General features: G+C 36.9%; 1 protein-coding gene across 1 annotated transcript; it reads left to right on the top strand.

The window, feature by feature from the left end:
- The first annotated feature begins 12,613 nt into the window (after positions 1-12,613).
- On the top strand, positions 12,614-13,573 carry LOC114623521 (olfactory receptor 10Q1-like). The gene has a single exon (XM_028770195.1). It carries the CDS (start codon positions 12,614-12,616, stop codon positions 13,571-13,573), a length of 960 nt encoding a protein of 319 aa, XP_028626028.1.
- The last annotated feature ends 937 nt before the right edge of the window (positions 13,574-14,510 follow it).

Raw genomic sequence — 14,510 nt, 5'->3', positions numbered from 1 at the left:
AGCTTTGTGAAACGAGACAAATATAGATGCATTTTCATTTTTCTGCATACAGATTGCAAGATAGACCTGAATCATTTATTGAGGATGCTTTCTTTTTGTCCATTGTATATTTTTTGCTTCTTTGTCAAAGATCAAGTGTCCATAAGTGTGTGGTTTTATTTCTGGGTCTTCATTTCTACTCCACTGACTAGTGTGTCTGTCTCTATATCAATATCACAAAGTTTTTATCACTATTAACCTGTAGTAGCTTGAGGTCAGGAATGATGATTCCCCAGAAGTTATTTTATTGTTAAGAATTGTTTTCTTTATTTTGTGTTTTTTACATTTTCAGATGAATTTGAGAATAGTTCTTTCCATGTCTTTGGAGAAATGTGTGGGGATTTTGATGGAGATTGTATTGAGTATGTAGATTGCTTTTGGTAAAAACCAAACAACCCAATAAAAAAAATGGTTTATAGAACTAAACAGAGAATTCATAACAGAGTAATCTCAAATGACTGAGAAGTACTTAACCAAATATTAAAGTCCTTAGTCAGAGAAATGCAAACTAAAATGACCCTGAGATTCTACCTTATACTAATCAGGAGAGCTAAGATCAAAAGCTCAAGTGACAGCCTGTGTTGGCCAGGATGTGGAGAAAGAGGAACATTCCTCCATTGCTGGTGGGAATGCAAACTGGCAATACTAATCTGGACATCATTCTGGATATATATATATATATATATATATATATATATCCAGCTATATCACTCTTGGGCATATATATCCAAAAGATGCCTCTCCATGCCACAGAAGTATGTGAACCATTATATGTTCACAACGATGCAATCATATTTGTGATAGACAGAAACTGAAAACAACCCATATGTCCCACAACAGAAGAATGGATACAGAAAATGTTGTTCGTTCACAAAATGGAATACTACTCAGAAATTAAGAATGAGGATACCCTGTGGTTTGCAGACAAATTAATGTAACTAGAAAATATCATCCTGAGTGAGGTAGCTCAAACACAAAAAGATATGCACGGTATGCACTCACTAATAAGTGGTTAGTAGCCAAAAAATGTACAGAACTCCCAGGATAAAATACACAGAACTAAAAAAGGGTAAGAAGCTGAAGGGGCCCCAGTGAGGATGCCTCAATCCAAATTGGGGGTAAGAAATCAATCACATAAATGGGGGGGGACAGAGGGACCTGGGTGGGAAAGCTGACAATAGAAGAACTTGATCAGGTATTGGGAGGGGAACAGGACTTAAATTCTGAGGTCCAGCGGAAAGAATGGAAACAGGCAACCCTAGAAGGTAGGAGTTGGGGCTTGTTCTAAAATGTACTAGAGACCTGAGAGGAAAGAGACTCTCAGATCTCAAAGGAAGGGACCTTAGTTGAAACGTCTTACAGTAGGGACAGGGAATTTATAGAGTCTACCGCCAGTAGAAAGACAGGGCATCAAGTGGACCTAGAATTGTTCCTGTCTCAAAGAACTGCAGGAACAAAAATGGAGAAGAGCTTGAGGAAAATGAGATCCAGTGACAGGTTCAAATTGGGATCTAGCTCAGGGAGAGGTCCCAAGGTCTGACACTGCTACTGATGTTATGATGTGCTTACAAAAGGGCCTGTCATGACTGCCCTCTGAAAGACCCAACAAGCAGCTGAAAGAGTCAAATGCAGGTATATACACCCAACAAAAAGACATAAGCTGGTGACTCCTATGATTGAATTAGGGAAAATCTGGAAGAAGCTAAAGAAGACAGCAAACCTATAGGAAGCCCTGTAGTCTCAACTAACCGGGATCTCTTAGACACTGAGACACAAAGCAGGCAGCATACAGCAACTGATATGAGGCCCACAACACACATACTGTAGAGAATTGCCAGATCTGGACTCAGTCAGAGAATAGGCACCTAACCCTTGAGAGACTTGGGGCATAGGGAGTGGGGAAGCCACAATGGTGGGGGTGGACCTGGCAGGACTGGGAAGTAAAGATGTTCAGGATGCATTATGAGAAATTACCAAATGATCAATAAAAATAGTATGTTAAAAAACATAAGAAACAATAACTATTGTTATAATGGGCTTGTCTTTATATTTGACTAGTATCTTCTCATATTCTGGTAACTATTTTTATACTCTGCAGTAGCATTTTAACTATATGATGTGACAAATTTCTTTTCTGTTCCTGTCAATTTCTTTCTGCATGTTTCTTATATCTGGATAGCTATCTCTTTCTTTAGATCTTAGAACTTTCTTTCTATGGTTTTCTTAAAGATGTATTATGTGCCTAGAACATAGACTTCTCCTTCTTTGCTCAGAATTTTTAGATTTGATTTGTGGATATCAGCCCAAAAGTTCATAATACCCATGATACAACCCACTGTCCATATGGATCTTAGGAGGAAGAACAGCATGTAGATGCTTCAGTCCTTCATTGAGGGAAGCAGGATGATAGTGGGAGTTGGAACCTGGGAGGGGGAACCTGGGAGGGAGAAAGGAAAGGGAAGAAATAAGGGGGCAATATCAGGTACTGGAGAGGACTGGAGAGAGGTCAGGAAATGGAATAAAAATATGTAACTGTGAAGGATGAGGAACTGATAATAGCCACTGGAGCATCCCAGATGGCAGGGAAACAAGAGGCTCCCAGGACCTACCAGGAATGACTCTAGTGGAAATTTGCAAAGAAAGAGAGATAGAATCTGTACAGATCACCTCCAGTAGTTAGTCATGACCCTTGGTTGAGGGATGGGGCCATCTACCCATCTCAAAGTTTTTAACCCAGAAATGTTCCTGTCCAAAAGAAAAGCAGGGACAAAAAATGGAGTAGAGACTGAAGGAAAGGTCATCCAGGGACTGTCCCACCTGGGCATCCCTCCTGTCTGCAGACACCAAACCTGACACTGTTGCCATTGCCAAGAGGTGCTTGCAGAAGAAACCCTGATATGGCTGTTCCTTGGGAGATTCAGCCAGCAACTCACAAATGCAGATGTGGATGCTTGGAGCCAATCATCAGACTGAGCTCAGAGACCCTGCTGGAAGAGCTGGCAGAAGGAGGACTGGAGGAGCAGAGGGGGATAGCAACAGCACAGGAAGAACAGCATCATCTGGCCAGATCGCCTAGTGCTCTTAGGGATTACTAATCCACCAACCAAGGAATGTATAGGGAGGGATCCATGGCTCCAGATACATAGGTAGCAGACTATGGCCTTGTCTGACATCAGTGGGAGGGGAAGACCTTGATCCTGTGGAGGACTGATGCCTCAACTGAGATTTTTTTAAAATTAGGATTAATTCATTTCTAATATCAAACTTTACTTCTATTTAAAATTTCTTTGGTATTTTATCTTTGTTGGGTTTTTTTTTTCTTTTCTATCTGTCTTTTTTTAAAAAAATAGTGTTTCTTTGTCTAGTCTTCACTGTCCTAGAACACTGTAGACCAGGCTGGCCTTGAACTCAGAGATCCACTGCTGAAAACAGGTAGAACAAAAGAATTAATAACCATTGAGTTATTACTGTAGAAAATACTTAAATCACTTTATAATAACTTTAATGAAATTTCTTAGTAAACCTTAGTGATTCTTTCCCACAACTTTCAATATTCTTTCTTTTGTCTATAACGTGGTAGTCAACAATATTATCATATAAAGAGGTTTTACTCTGTCCATGTCTTTGAAATTCCAAATGCCTTATGTATCTGTAACTACATTATTTTGGATGATCTGGAAAATGTTTTATCATTTCACTAATGAAGTAATTTTTGCTTTTGACTTTTAATATCATAGTAAAACTATCCCATTTATACTGTCCCTTTTTATTCTATGAACTCAATCATATACTTCTGGTTGTCTTTCAAATTCATGGCCTCTTTTTAAAATACTTAATTAAAAATTGCAAAAATTAATTAAAAATGCTAAAAAGTAATTTAAAATAGCAATTACTATTGTATTGTGTATATATATATGCATGATCCTAAATATAACCTACTCAGTCTGTATAAAATAAAAATAAATTTTATGTAAACAGGTTTTTCTATTTTTAGCCTGTATTTCTATTCCTTTTTCTAGATTTCTTCATTTTATATTTGTTTTTAATTGAAAAGGAGAATACAGCAACCCTATACTCAGTCTACCCTTAAGTTAATCTCTGGACTTGCTTCTCAGAGAGCTCAGATTAGGTAAAGTGAGGTGAAAAGATGGGCCATATATGTGAACAAGACTACTTCATGGATATATTCATCTGGGGTGAATATAAAGGTAAAGAAAACTGAACACAAATATTCATCTCTACCTGTTTTCTGACTCTGGTTGTAGAGTGAACAGAAGCTTCCTCAAGCTTCTATCATCTCAATAGTATATCATCTTAGATTATGATCTGAAATAAACCCTTCCTTAAGTTGATTTTATAACATTTCTATTTTTGAGATTATAATATAATTACATAACTCTCCCTCTCCTTCCTCCTGTATGCCCCTTCTGAAGTCAAATTTATGGATTCCTTTTTAACTAATTGTTATTACATACATAAATGTCTATATATACTCATAACACACACATGTTTGTGATATATATGTATATGTATATATACATATATATACATTTATATGTACATATATATACATATATATGTATATATAAATATATATATATATATATACATCCTCAGTTCTTTTGTCAGAAATTCTATCTCACCAACAAAGCAAGTAACTAGTATCTAACACATGAAGTCTATTGTAAATCAATTCCAAAATTCCTTCTTTCTCTATTTTATCTGTATATCTAACTTTTATGACATTTCCCATGAGGGCATCATGGTATGATATTCCAAGAGACAAAGTTGTGATGTTTCTGTGTTTTCTTGTTCCCAGGATGGTTAAAACTAAACAACATATTTCATCTCCAAATATATTCTCATTATCATGCCTCATGATGTGGAAAATAATAAAATGAGTTTCTTGTTCAAGATACAGAAGCCACAATAACACTAATAGTGGCTGGTTTTGATACCAGCATAGTGGGGTATTCCTTTGACAACCTGACCATGTTTTGGGGAGGACTGTGGAAGGACTTTGGAACTTTGAGCTAGAAGAGCCATTGGGATGTTAAGACCTCTATGGGATGTTCTGTAGGAGCTTGGAAGATAATGTTGAAAACAGTGCAGAAGATGGAGGCCTGGCTTATGAAATTTCAGAGGGAAGATTAACGACTCTTATCAGGGATATTGCTATTTTGATTGTGAAGATTCTGTGGGTTTGGTTAGCTGAGGCTGAAGAATCAGCTGTAACTAACAAGATACCAGAAAGACTAAAGGGAAAGCTTTGCATTACTGGGACTATTGACGCTAGTTAGCTGGAGCTAGGAAATTAGTGGTGATTAAGAAGAGACCAGCATCACTGAGGTGAAATCTTCTGGGAAGTGTTTTCTGAGAGCACAAGAGGCTGTGTTCTAGAGAGATAGCCAAGGTTGTACCTTGTGCTGTGGCTGGACTTGGTAATGTGTAAGAGTCACCCAGGTGGTACTGACTTTGAAGGCATAAAGGGGTCATGAAGAGCAGCAGAGGCTCGGCACTCTAAGAGGGCATGGAAGGCCATTGGTGAAGGTGTAGCCTCAGTTGCAATTGATGACCCAGGACTGATGGGGTCACGCAAAGGAGTTTATGCTTGGCACCATGAAAAGAGTCTGTGAGAAGCTATCGTTAAAGCCTAATTGGAATGGAAGACAGCACTGTTTTTGAGATGCCAGTACCATGATGTGACCACAAAGAATAGCACCAGCAGTCAAGTACAGGCAGCTGGAGTCTAGAAGATAATGTGTGTGCTACTAAGGGCAGAGCTGGAGAAGTGACCCAAGCCCTTGGAGGCACCCAGAAGATTGTAAGTGGATTCTAGACATTGGATGATTAGAGTTTGATTTTGATTTTGATTGTGACTGTGCCCTGATATTTTTTCCCTCTTGAAGGAAGAACATATTTTAGTGGAGCCCACAGTTAAGAGACTTTTAATTGTGAAAAGACTTTGAATTTTAAAAGAGATTGGATATTTAAAAGGGATTGAAATTTTAATATGTAAGAATTTGCAAAGACTGAAGGGACTTTTAAAGTTATTTAGATCTTGGGGATGAATAAGAAAGTAAGGGTTGAGGTTTAATAGTGTGATGTGCTTGTGTGTAAAGTTGACAAGGGTTCAATTGTACTGGCTGGTTTTGTGTGTGAAAGTGATACAAGCTGGAGAAGAGATACAGAGAAAGGAGCCTCCCTTGAGGAAATGCCTCCATGAGATCCAGCTGTAAGGAATTTTCTCAATTAATGATCAAGTTCAGAGGGCCCACTGTGAGTGGTGCCATTCCTGGGATGGTAGTCTTGGGTTCTATAAGAAAGCAAGCTGAGTAACCCAGGGGAAGCAAGTCAGCATGTAACATCCCTCCATGGCCTCTGCATCAACTCCTGCTTCCCAACCTGCTTGAGTTCCAGTTCTGACTTCCTTTGGTGATAAACAGCAATGTGGAAGTGTAAGCTAAATAAATCCTTTCCTCTCCAACTTGCTTCTTTATCATGTTTGTACAGGAATAGAAATTCTGACTAAGACATCTACCAACCAAAGTGCATACACAGGCTGGTCTGAGGCCCCCAGTGTATATTTAGCAGATGGCTGCCTTGTCTGGTCTTACCTCAGTGGGAAAGGATGCACCTAATCCTATACAGACTTGCCCCAGAGTTGGGGAATAACAGGGAACACACTCTTGGAAGTGAAGAGGATGGGTAATGGGGGGAAGACCTCTTCCAGGGAGGGCTAGGAGTGAGGCAACGTTTGGGATGTAAATAAATAAAATAATTAATTGCTATTAATAATAAAAAGACTGACTATACTCTCCAGTCTTACTTAGTGCTTATATCTGTCTTCCCCAGACTTAAATGGTGATATAATCTTTTTTTTTTTAAGACAGGATTTCCCTGTCCTGGAACTCACTCTGTAGACCAAGCTGGCCTCTGCCTCCCAAGTGCTGGAATTAAAGGCATACACCACAATAAATTCATAAATAGATTAAAAAATACATTCTTAAGTGATAAAATTCTAAAATTTAGGGTATTGTGTTTATCGCTAAAATCAATCAAAGTTGGCAAATAAATGATTTTGTGGAATAGACAGTAGAAAGGATCAATACTAGGTGTTGTGCTTAAGACAGTGTTGAATAATCATGAGCATCTGACATTGAGACCATGTGTCAACTTACACGAAATGTGCACTACTGTGAGACACAAAGAAAGAATCATATCATAGAATATGGTTCCTGGTTTCCAATGCACTAGAACCTGAAAATTCAAAAAGGTTTCCATGAGGTATACCTTGGAAAATTGAAAACAGTAAATTAGAAAGTGTAGAACACATGGCAGAAATATAAACAGACAGACAGATAAACAATAAAATAAGTAACAATTCTGAACAATTCTGAATTTCTTTTATGGATGAATCATGAAATAAAGAGTTCTGTTGCTACTACATTTCTTTTATGTCTCAGTCCAGATAGAAAAACAAATAAAGGGATAGAGATAGAAATATAGAACACAGAGAGAGGGAGAGAGAGAGAGAGAGAGAGAGAGAGAGAGAGAGAGAGAGAGAGAGAGGAAGGGAGGGAGGGGGAGAGGAAGAGGGAGAGAGACAGAGGCACAGACAGAGACAGAGACAGAAAGAAGGCAGCTAGATGGTAGATTATAGATAGTAGAGAACAGATGATTGATAGATAACCAATATGTCATAGCTAAAGATAGAGGGAGACAAGTAGGTAGTACATGAGAGCTAATATAGGACAAGCAGATGATTTATGGTTAATAGATATTAGATTCATAGGTAGATGAGGTATGTGAGATAGAGAGAGAGAGGGAGAGAGAGAGAGAGAGAGAGAGAGAGAGAGAGAGAGGATACTAACAGAATACATTATTGTTCAGCAGGACATAATTTGTTTTCTATATTAAACATGAACACATGTGATTTAATATACATAATGTTTGTTGTTAAACAATAGGATTGATGCACTTATTGAAAAAAGCAGAATGAATTTTCTTGACTTAGGTGAGAAAAAACTCCAAAATTGTTTAAATGTTAAAAGACAGGGCAGATTAATGTCCATCTGTATATACAGTTTCCCTTAATTTTGTCCGTTTCAGGGTTTGTTTGTTGTTCCATGTTACTAGTGATGAAAGAAACAATTCAATATTATTTAGAAATTATTTCTCAATATTATGTGTAGATAGTTTTGGTTTACATTTAGAAGTCCTGTGTATTGAATCATTGTATTTATAAACTGTTTTCTACTCTGGCAGCCAATGAAAAGTATAGTGGCCACAGTCTGTGTTCTTTTACAGATAGAAGCTTTCTCATTTAGTGGCAGGGGAGTCCATCTTAATAGTCTAAGCATTCACCACATATTCTCCTCTAATCAGCACAAGAAGAAAATATAGAAGATTAACTCTCTATGATCTTCCACTTCACAGGAATATAACACACACACAGTCAATAGTCCACTTTCTCCGAACAGTAATAACAAACTAAGTCTCAAGGGAAAGTCATAGCATAGAAGCAGTGCTGAAGAAAGAGCAAAGATAAAAACAGTCACCTACCTGTTCTCTGTTGCCTTGCAGACAACAATGTAAACATAACTGTTTCTCTTGAGAAAAGCACTCCAGGGATTTTTTTTTCTCTAAGGAGCTGGGAGGAGACAGATGTCTCATGTGAGCCACTGTGAGTCCATGACTACATGAACTCTGGGAATCAGATGAAGAGTCTAGTTTTAAGCAGCCAAGAATAGATGCTTTCATTGCTACTGCTGCACCGGTAAGTGCAAAAAAGCTTTAAGATCTAGACCCCAGTAAGTTCTATGATTTTATAATCAGTCAGAGTTGTACCACTTTAACCTTGACCATTGATTTTAAGCAGCTAAGAGAATCACTTTAAAGACTCAAAACAATTTACACAACACCTCTAGTAGCTTTGAGAAGTAGAAAAAAAACAGGATTTGATATCTTCAATCAAAAATACACAAGTCTGGAAATTTCATGATATATTTTTTTAACAGCTGAGTAATATTTCATGGTGGAAATATACCACATTTTCTTTATCCATTTTTTTTTGGTTGAGGGATACCTAAGTTGTGGAGGTGCCTAGTCTTACTGAAACTTGATATGTGATGTTTGGTTGATATTTGTGGGAGATCTGTCATTTTCCAAAGAGAAACAGAGAAGGAATGGTTGGGAAAGGTAAAGGTGGGGAGGAGGGACTTGGAGGAAAAGAGACAGAAGGAACTGTGATCAGGATGAAAAACAATTAAAGAAGAAGAAGAAACAAAAGAAAGAAAATACCCATGTCTCTGTTGTGGTCAATCCTAAAAACAATCTAAAACTTAAACACCAAAAAACTCAGTGAAGGTCTCTATGCCTTAGTTATAGATCCCTGCACACATGTTATCTATTTTAGTTTTTTCAGGAAGTCTACGTATTCAACAAATATTCTCCTCTAATCAGAATAAGGAGACAATAGAGAAGTAACCGTCAACATTCCTCCACTTCACAGGAATATACTTCCTCCTCAAATTTGTAAACCAAGCATCTCTGAACTGCTACTCCAGAAAAGCACTTCCTTCATTTATCTAGTTTCAGTTGTATGATCAACAATTTTTCAAATTCTCCACAGGAACAAAAACCCTTTAAGAGACAGTGACATTGTCAATACTAAAATAGAGAGAGGAAAAAATGGCAAAGTACAAATACTACTCGACTTTCATATTGGTATTTCTTCAGTAAATCTCAATAGAAATAAAAAAAGAAAAAACACCCTAATGCATATCCCTTCCCCATCTCTAGGTGACAACTTGTGATGAATCAATATTGTTCTTTTCATCTGTACTGAGAAAACATCTTTTGTTTTAGTAATTAAGACCCTTTTCCAGTAATAAAAAGCCAATCTCAGTAAATGTTAGAAATTCAGTTTACCAACCAGTGCATGCCTTCCTTGCATGCATTGAGGCTCAGGTCTCCTACATGTAAGCACTCTCTACTGGGAACCATTCAATTCTATTCTGCTGTTCTTTAGTTTTACATTTCCCATTACATTTTGTCTATCCAACCTGGCTGTTATTATTTTGGTTTGACATTTTAAAATTTTGTATTTCACAAACATGAAAAAAGAGTAGGAGAGAAGCCAAAACATTCAGTTCTTTTAACAATAGGTGTTATCATTTGGTTCTTTACAAACAGCAGACGATTTTCTCATGTGACCATTTTGAAGTTGTCAAGAATCTGCCTTTGAAAAATATGTAATTATATCATTCCATTACAAGGATAATAAAGTTTCTCCCTTTGTTCTTAAAAGAGTCCTCTTGCACTTGACAGACATTGCATTACTAGTTTCTGTCAGTTTCTTCTACCTCAGCAACCTGTATTTTTTATTAGTGTCCTATCAGTTGTGCCCTGAGCTTTAGTGTTTGTTTTGGGTGAACTATCAGAATCACACTGAAGTTTTCTTTACAAGAAGTTTACACTTGCTTAATTATGTTTTAAATTTCCCAGAGTAAATGAGAAGAAAAATATACTTAAGGGATATCTATGGGCTCTGTTCTAAACTAATCTACTAGGATGTAAATTCTGGCATTAGGCATTCTAATAACAATCATATACATTTATAATGGACTTAATCTCTAGAGACCTCAGTTGTGGAAGACAGGATATATACAGGTAGGATTACATGTTTTTTCTATTCCTTAGGGATTCAATTTTATGTGTATTTTGGTGAGTATACAAAAGACCTATACTTAGAGAATTCTGTAGTTTCATGATTTTCTCATGTTTTGAAGAACATTTTGCTTTTTATATACAGTGTTTCTGGATTGGTATTTTCAATGTGCAGCAAAGAAGTAGCTATCAATTCAATGACTTTCCCATCATTAACCCAACATGTCAGTTCATGGGGACATTAATAGTTTAATTGTTAAGCTGTCTACTATCTATTGATTAGCTAAATCCATCTCAACAAAGTTCTTTAGTGTTGAATTTTGAATATGACAAGCAGATATAAATAGATAGCCATTGGTCAAAGAAAAGCCACAATCTATGTGAGTTTTAAGTGACTACTGTATAATCTAAGGAAGAAGCCATTGAACACTGTCTTGTTTTTAAGGAAACAAAGGTTCTAAAATTTTACAATGTAATTCAATTGATTTTTAAATTAAATTTGTTTGAGGGTGCATGCAAGAGTGAAAAATGTACATTCTTGACTTCAAATATAAAACAAATGTAAATAGTAGTTAAACTAGTGAAGTCCAGAGCTGAGTATTCCACACATGCCCTTTCAAATGAAGTAAACTGAACACTCAGAAATCAGCATATACTAAGGATTAATGTGGTCTCTGAGAACAGCTGTGGAGAAGATATAGAATATTGGGAATAATAGATATACTCTGTGAGTTTGTATGGATTACTAGATAACAAGAAAAAACGAGAAGAGAAAAGGAAAGGAAAGGAAAGGAAAGGAAAGGAAAGGAAAGGAAAGGAAAGGAAAGGAAAGGAAAGGAAAGGAAAGGAAAGGAAAGGAAAAAAATGTGATGTCTTTAACCTAGCAAGCCATGAGATTTTTGGATCAGTTAGTAGAATCTAGCCAGGTAGTTTTAGATTATATATTTCTACCAGACACCAAATTCTCCTCCAGTGGAGTACATCTTAAATCCAAGTATAATGTGTTTGGCTATTCCTATAACATTATGGTCACTATTGCACCAGTAAGCATATCATGCCAGGCCACTGGTTATTATTGTACCTCAAAGTGTCCACAGCTAGGAAGACTTAATTACTTTTTTCCCTAATAGCTCAACAGGCACCTTCAAGTACTAAAACTGATGCAAAGCATATTAGTTTTACATTACAACTTCTCTACTGTGAGTTGCACATTCTGATTAGTCATTCAGCAACTCAGAACCTTTGTTTGGGACTTGTTTTAATTCCACTTAGACAGGAACAGTAAATTACATGCCTTATAATTACATTCAGAGATTGAAACACAGTTAAGCTAATCTGCAGTGATAAAGATCAAGTGCTAATAAAGACTTAGGGAAATATGAAGGATATTTTTAAGTTATTGAAAGTGTTTCATTTCTTAAAGTTGAAAATTTTTATATGGAATATTCATTATCCATCTCAAAAATTGAAAATGTACTTCTTATTTGGATTTTTCAGAAGTTCTCCATGTGTATGTTATATTTTAACAACAATCCTTAGCCAAAAAGATGGTCAGAATTTCCATTGACCTAATTTAAAAATATCTACAACTATACCTATTTAATTAAATACAATAAAATACAACCAAAGTATTAGCTCATGTCAATGGAATTTAAAAGGTCAAGTGATAGGATGTATCAAAAGGAAAATTGATTGGAATAGCTTGAAATGAGAATTTATAGGCCACTCCCCAATTAATGGAGGCATCCAGAGAAAACCATGTGAGGCCTTCTATTAGGAAAGTATTTTCTCCATTGTACTTGAAAACAGAATACTAAATAGGCAACTCCTAATCAAAACTCATAATCAGCCTCCCTACCCTTAATACAAACCATCAATCATAGGCTTTTTTTTCCCAGAAGACATGGTGAATGGAAAGCCTTTCTTCAACAAATCCGGCCCACCAGAGTTCGTGTTCCGTGTTTTAACCAATGTTCCTGAATTTCAGGGAATCCTCTTCACCCTCTTCTTCCTCCTCTATTTGATGATCCTCTGTGGCAACACCACCATTATCTGGGTGGTGTGGAAGCACAGCTCACTACACACTCCCATGTATTTTTTCCTGGGCAGTCTGTCATTTGTGGAAATCTGCTACATCACAGATGTGGTGCCTTTGATGCTTTCCAACATCTTTGGATACCAGAAGCCCATATCACTGGCTAGTTGTGGCACACAAATGTTCTTTTTCTCTGTTTTTGGCTGTACTGATTGTTTTCTCTTGACAGTCATGGCTTATGACAGATATGTGGCCATCTGCCACCCACTACACTACAACCTCATCATGACCCAGAAACTGTGTGTCCAGATGGTAATGGGTTCTTTGAGCTTGGCACTCCTTCTCTCATTGGAGCTTACTGCCTTTACCTTCACGATGCCATTCTGTAGTCACCGCCTGGAAATCAACCACTTCTTCTGCGATGTGGCTCCTATCATGCGCCTGGCTTGTGCTGACATCCATGTGAACCAGGCAGTCCTCTATGTAGTTAGTATCCTAGTTTTGACAGTCCCTTTCCTGCTAATTTTCATCTCCTATGTGTTCATTGCTTCTACGATTCTGCGCATGCATTCTACAGAGGGTCGCCAGAGGGCATTCTCCACCTGTTCCTCCCACCTCACTGTGGTTTTGCTACAATATGGCTGTTCTAGCTTAGTGTACCTGAGGCCCCGCTCCAGCACCTCAGAGGATGAGGACCGCCAAATTGCCCTGGTTTACATCTTTGGTACTCCATTACTCAACCCTCTGATTTACACCCTTAGGAATAAAGATATTAAAGATGCTCTGAGGAACTCTTTCTTCTATGTACCAGCTTCTGACACTAGTTGAGATCTTGAATGTGGAGCAGAGTATCCATCAGTTAACCAATCAACTCTAAATGACAATTTAAAAACTTACTTTCCTTTTACATTTGGATCTTGGTTCTTTCTTCTCTATGTTCACCATGTATATCTGCACTAATTTCCTAAAGTGCTGTGAATATAATTTAAATTTTAATTTTCTATGTTATCCTACAGCAATTGCTGCATCAAACACAAGTAATATTTTCTTGATGATAGATTGACATCTTTGTAAATACTGCCTGCTGAGGAGGTGTCTTCATTAAGGAAAATTCATAAAGATATATATTATTCTCAAAGATATGCATCCTATCATTTTAGACATCTTAGACATTATGCACACAGAAGCATAATTAAGATAATTCATCAATTTTTTATTTTTGCATTTCAATGAATGAATTCCTTTCTTCCTATCATTTTTCATTTTCTTTTTATCATCTAGGAATAGGACATGAATTTCTTTCTATTGACATAGTGTCTACCATATCACAACTGTGGTAGGGTAGCAAAACTAATTATAGTCATTGATGTTTCTGTGTTCTCTCTCTCTCTCTCTCTCTCTCTCTCTCTCTCTCTCTCTCTCTCTCACTAGTTCTCTTTTCTTCTGTAAAAAAGAAGTAAATGATTTCTTTTTAAGTAAATTATGGGTATGAGTGTATTTCTTTGAAGAATATATGTGTTTTGCTGACCAAACAGCCAAATAGGGCATGCCACCCTGAAGTGGAGTTATGGACTATTGTGAGCAGCCATGTGAATTCAGGAAACTGGAATAGTCTTCTCTAAAAGAGTAGCAAGTGCTATTAACCACTAAATCACCTCTCCAATAATGAGAAGAAATTAGTTTTACGTGTACATGCTAGATAAGTACATAAACATGAATTAGAACATGTAAAAATTTTTATTTTTGTTTTTGCTTCCTACATTTT

The sequence above is a fragment of the Grammomys surdaster genome, unplaced genomic scaffold (assembly GCF_004785775.1).
Source record: "Grammomys surdaster isolate TR1022 unplaced genomic scaffold, NIH_TR_1.0 198, whole genome shotgun sequence".
Classification (NCBI taxonomy): Eukaryota; Metazoa; Chordata; class Mammalia; order Rodentia; family Muridae; genus Grammomys; species Grammomys surdaster.
The sequence above is the reverse complement of the archived record's forward strand: the minus strand, read 5'-3'. Positions and strand labels throughout refer to the sequence as shown.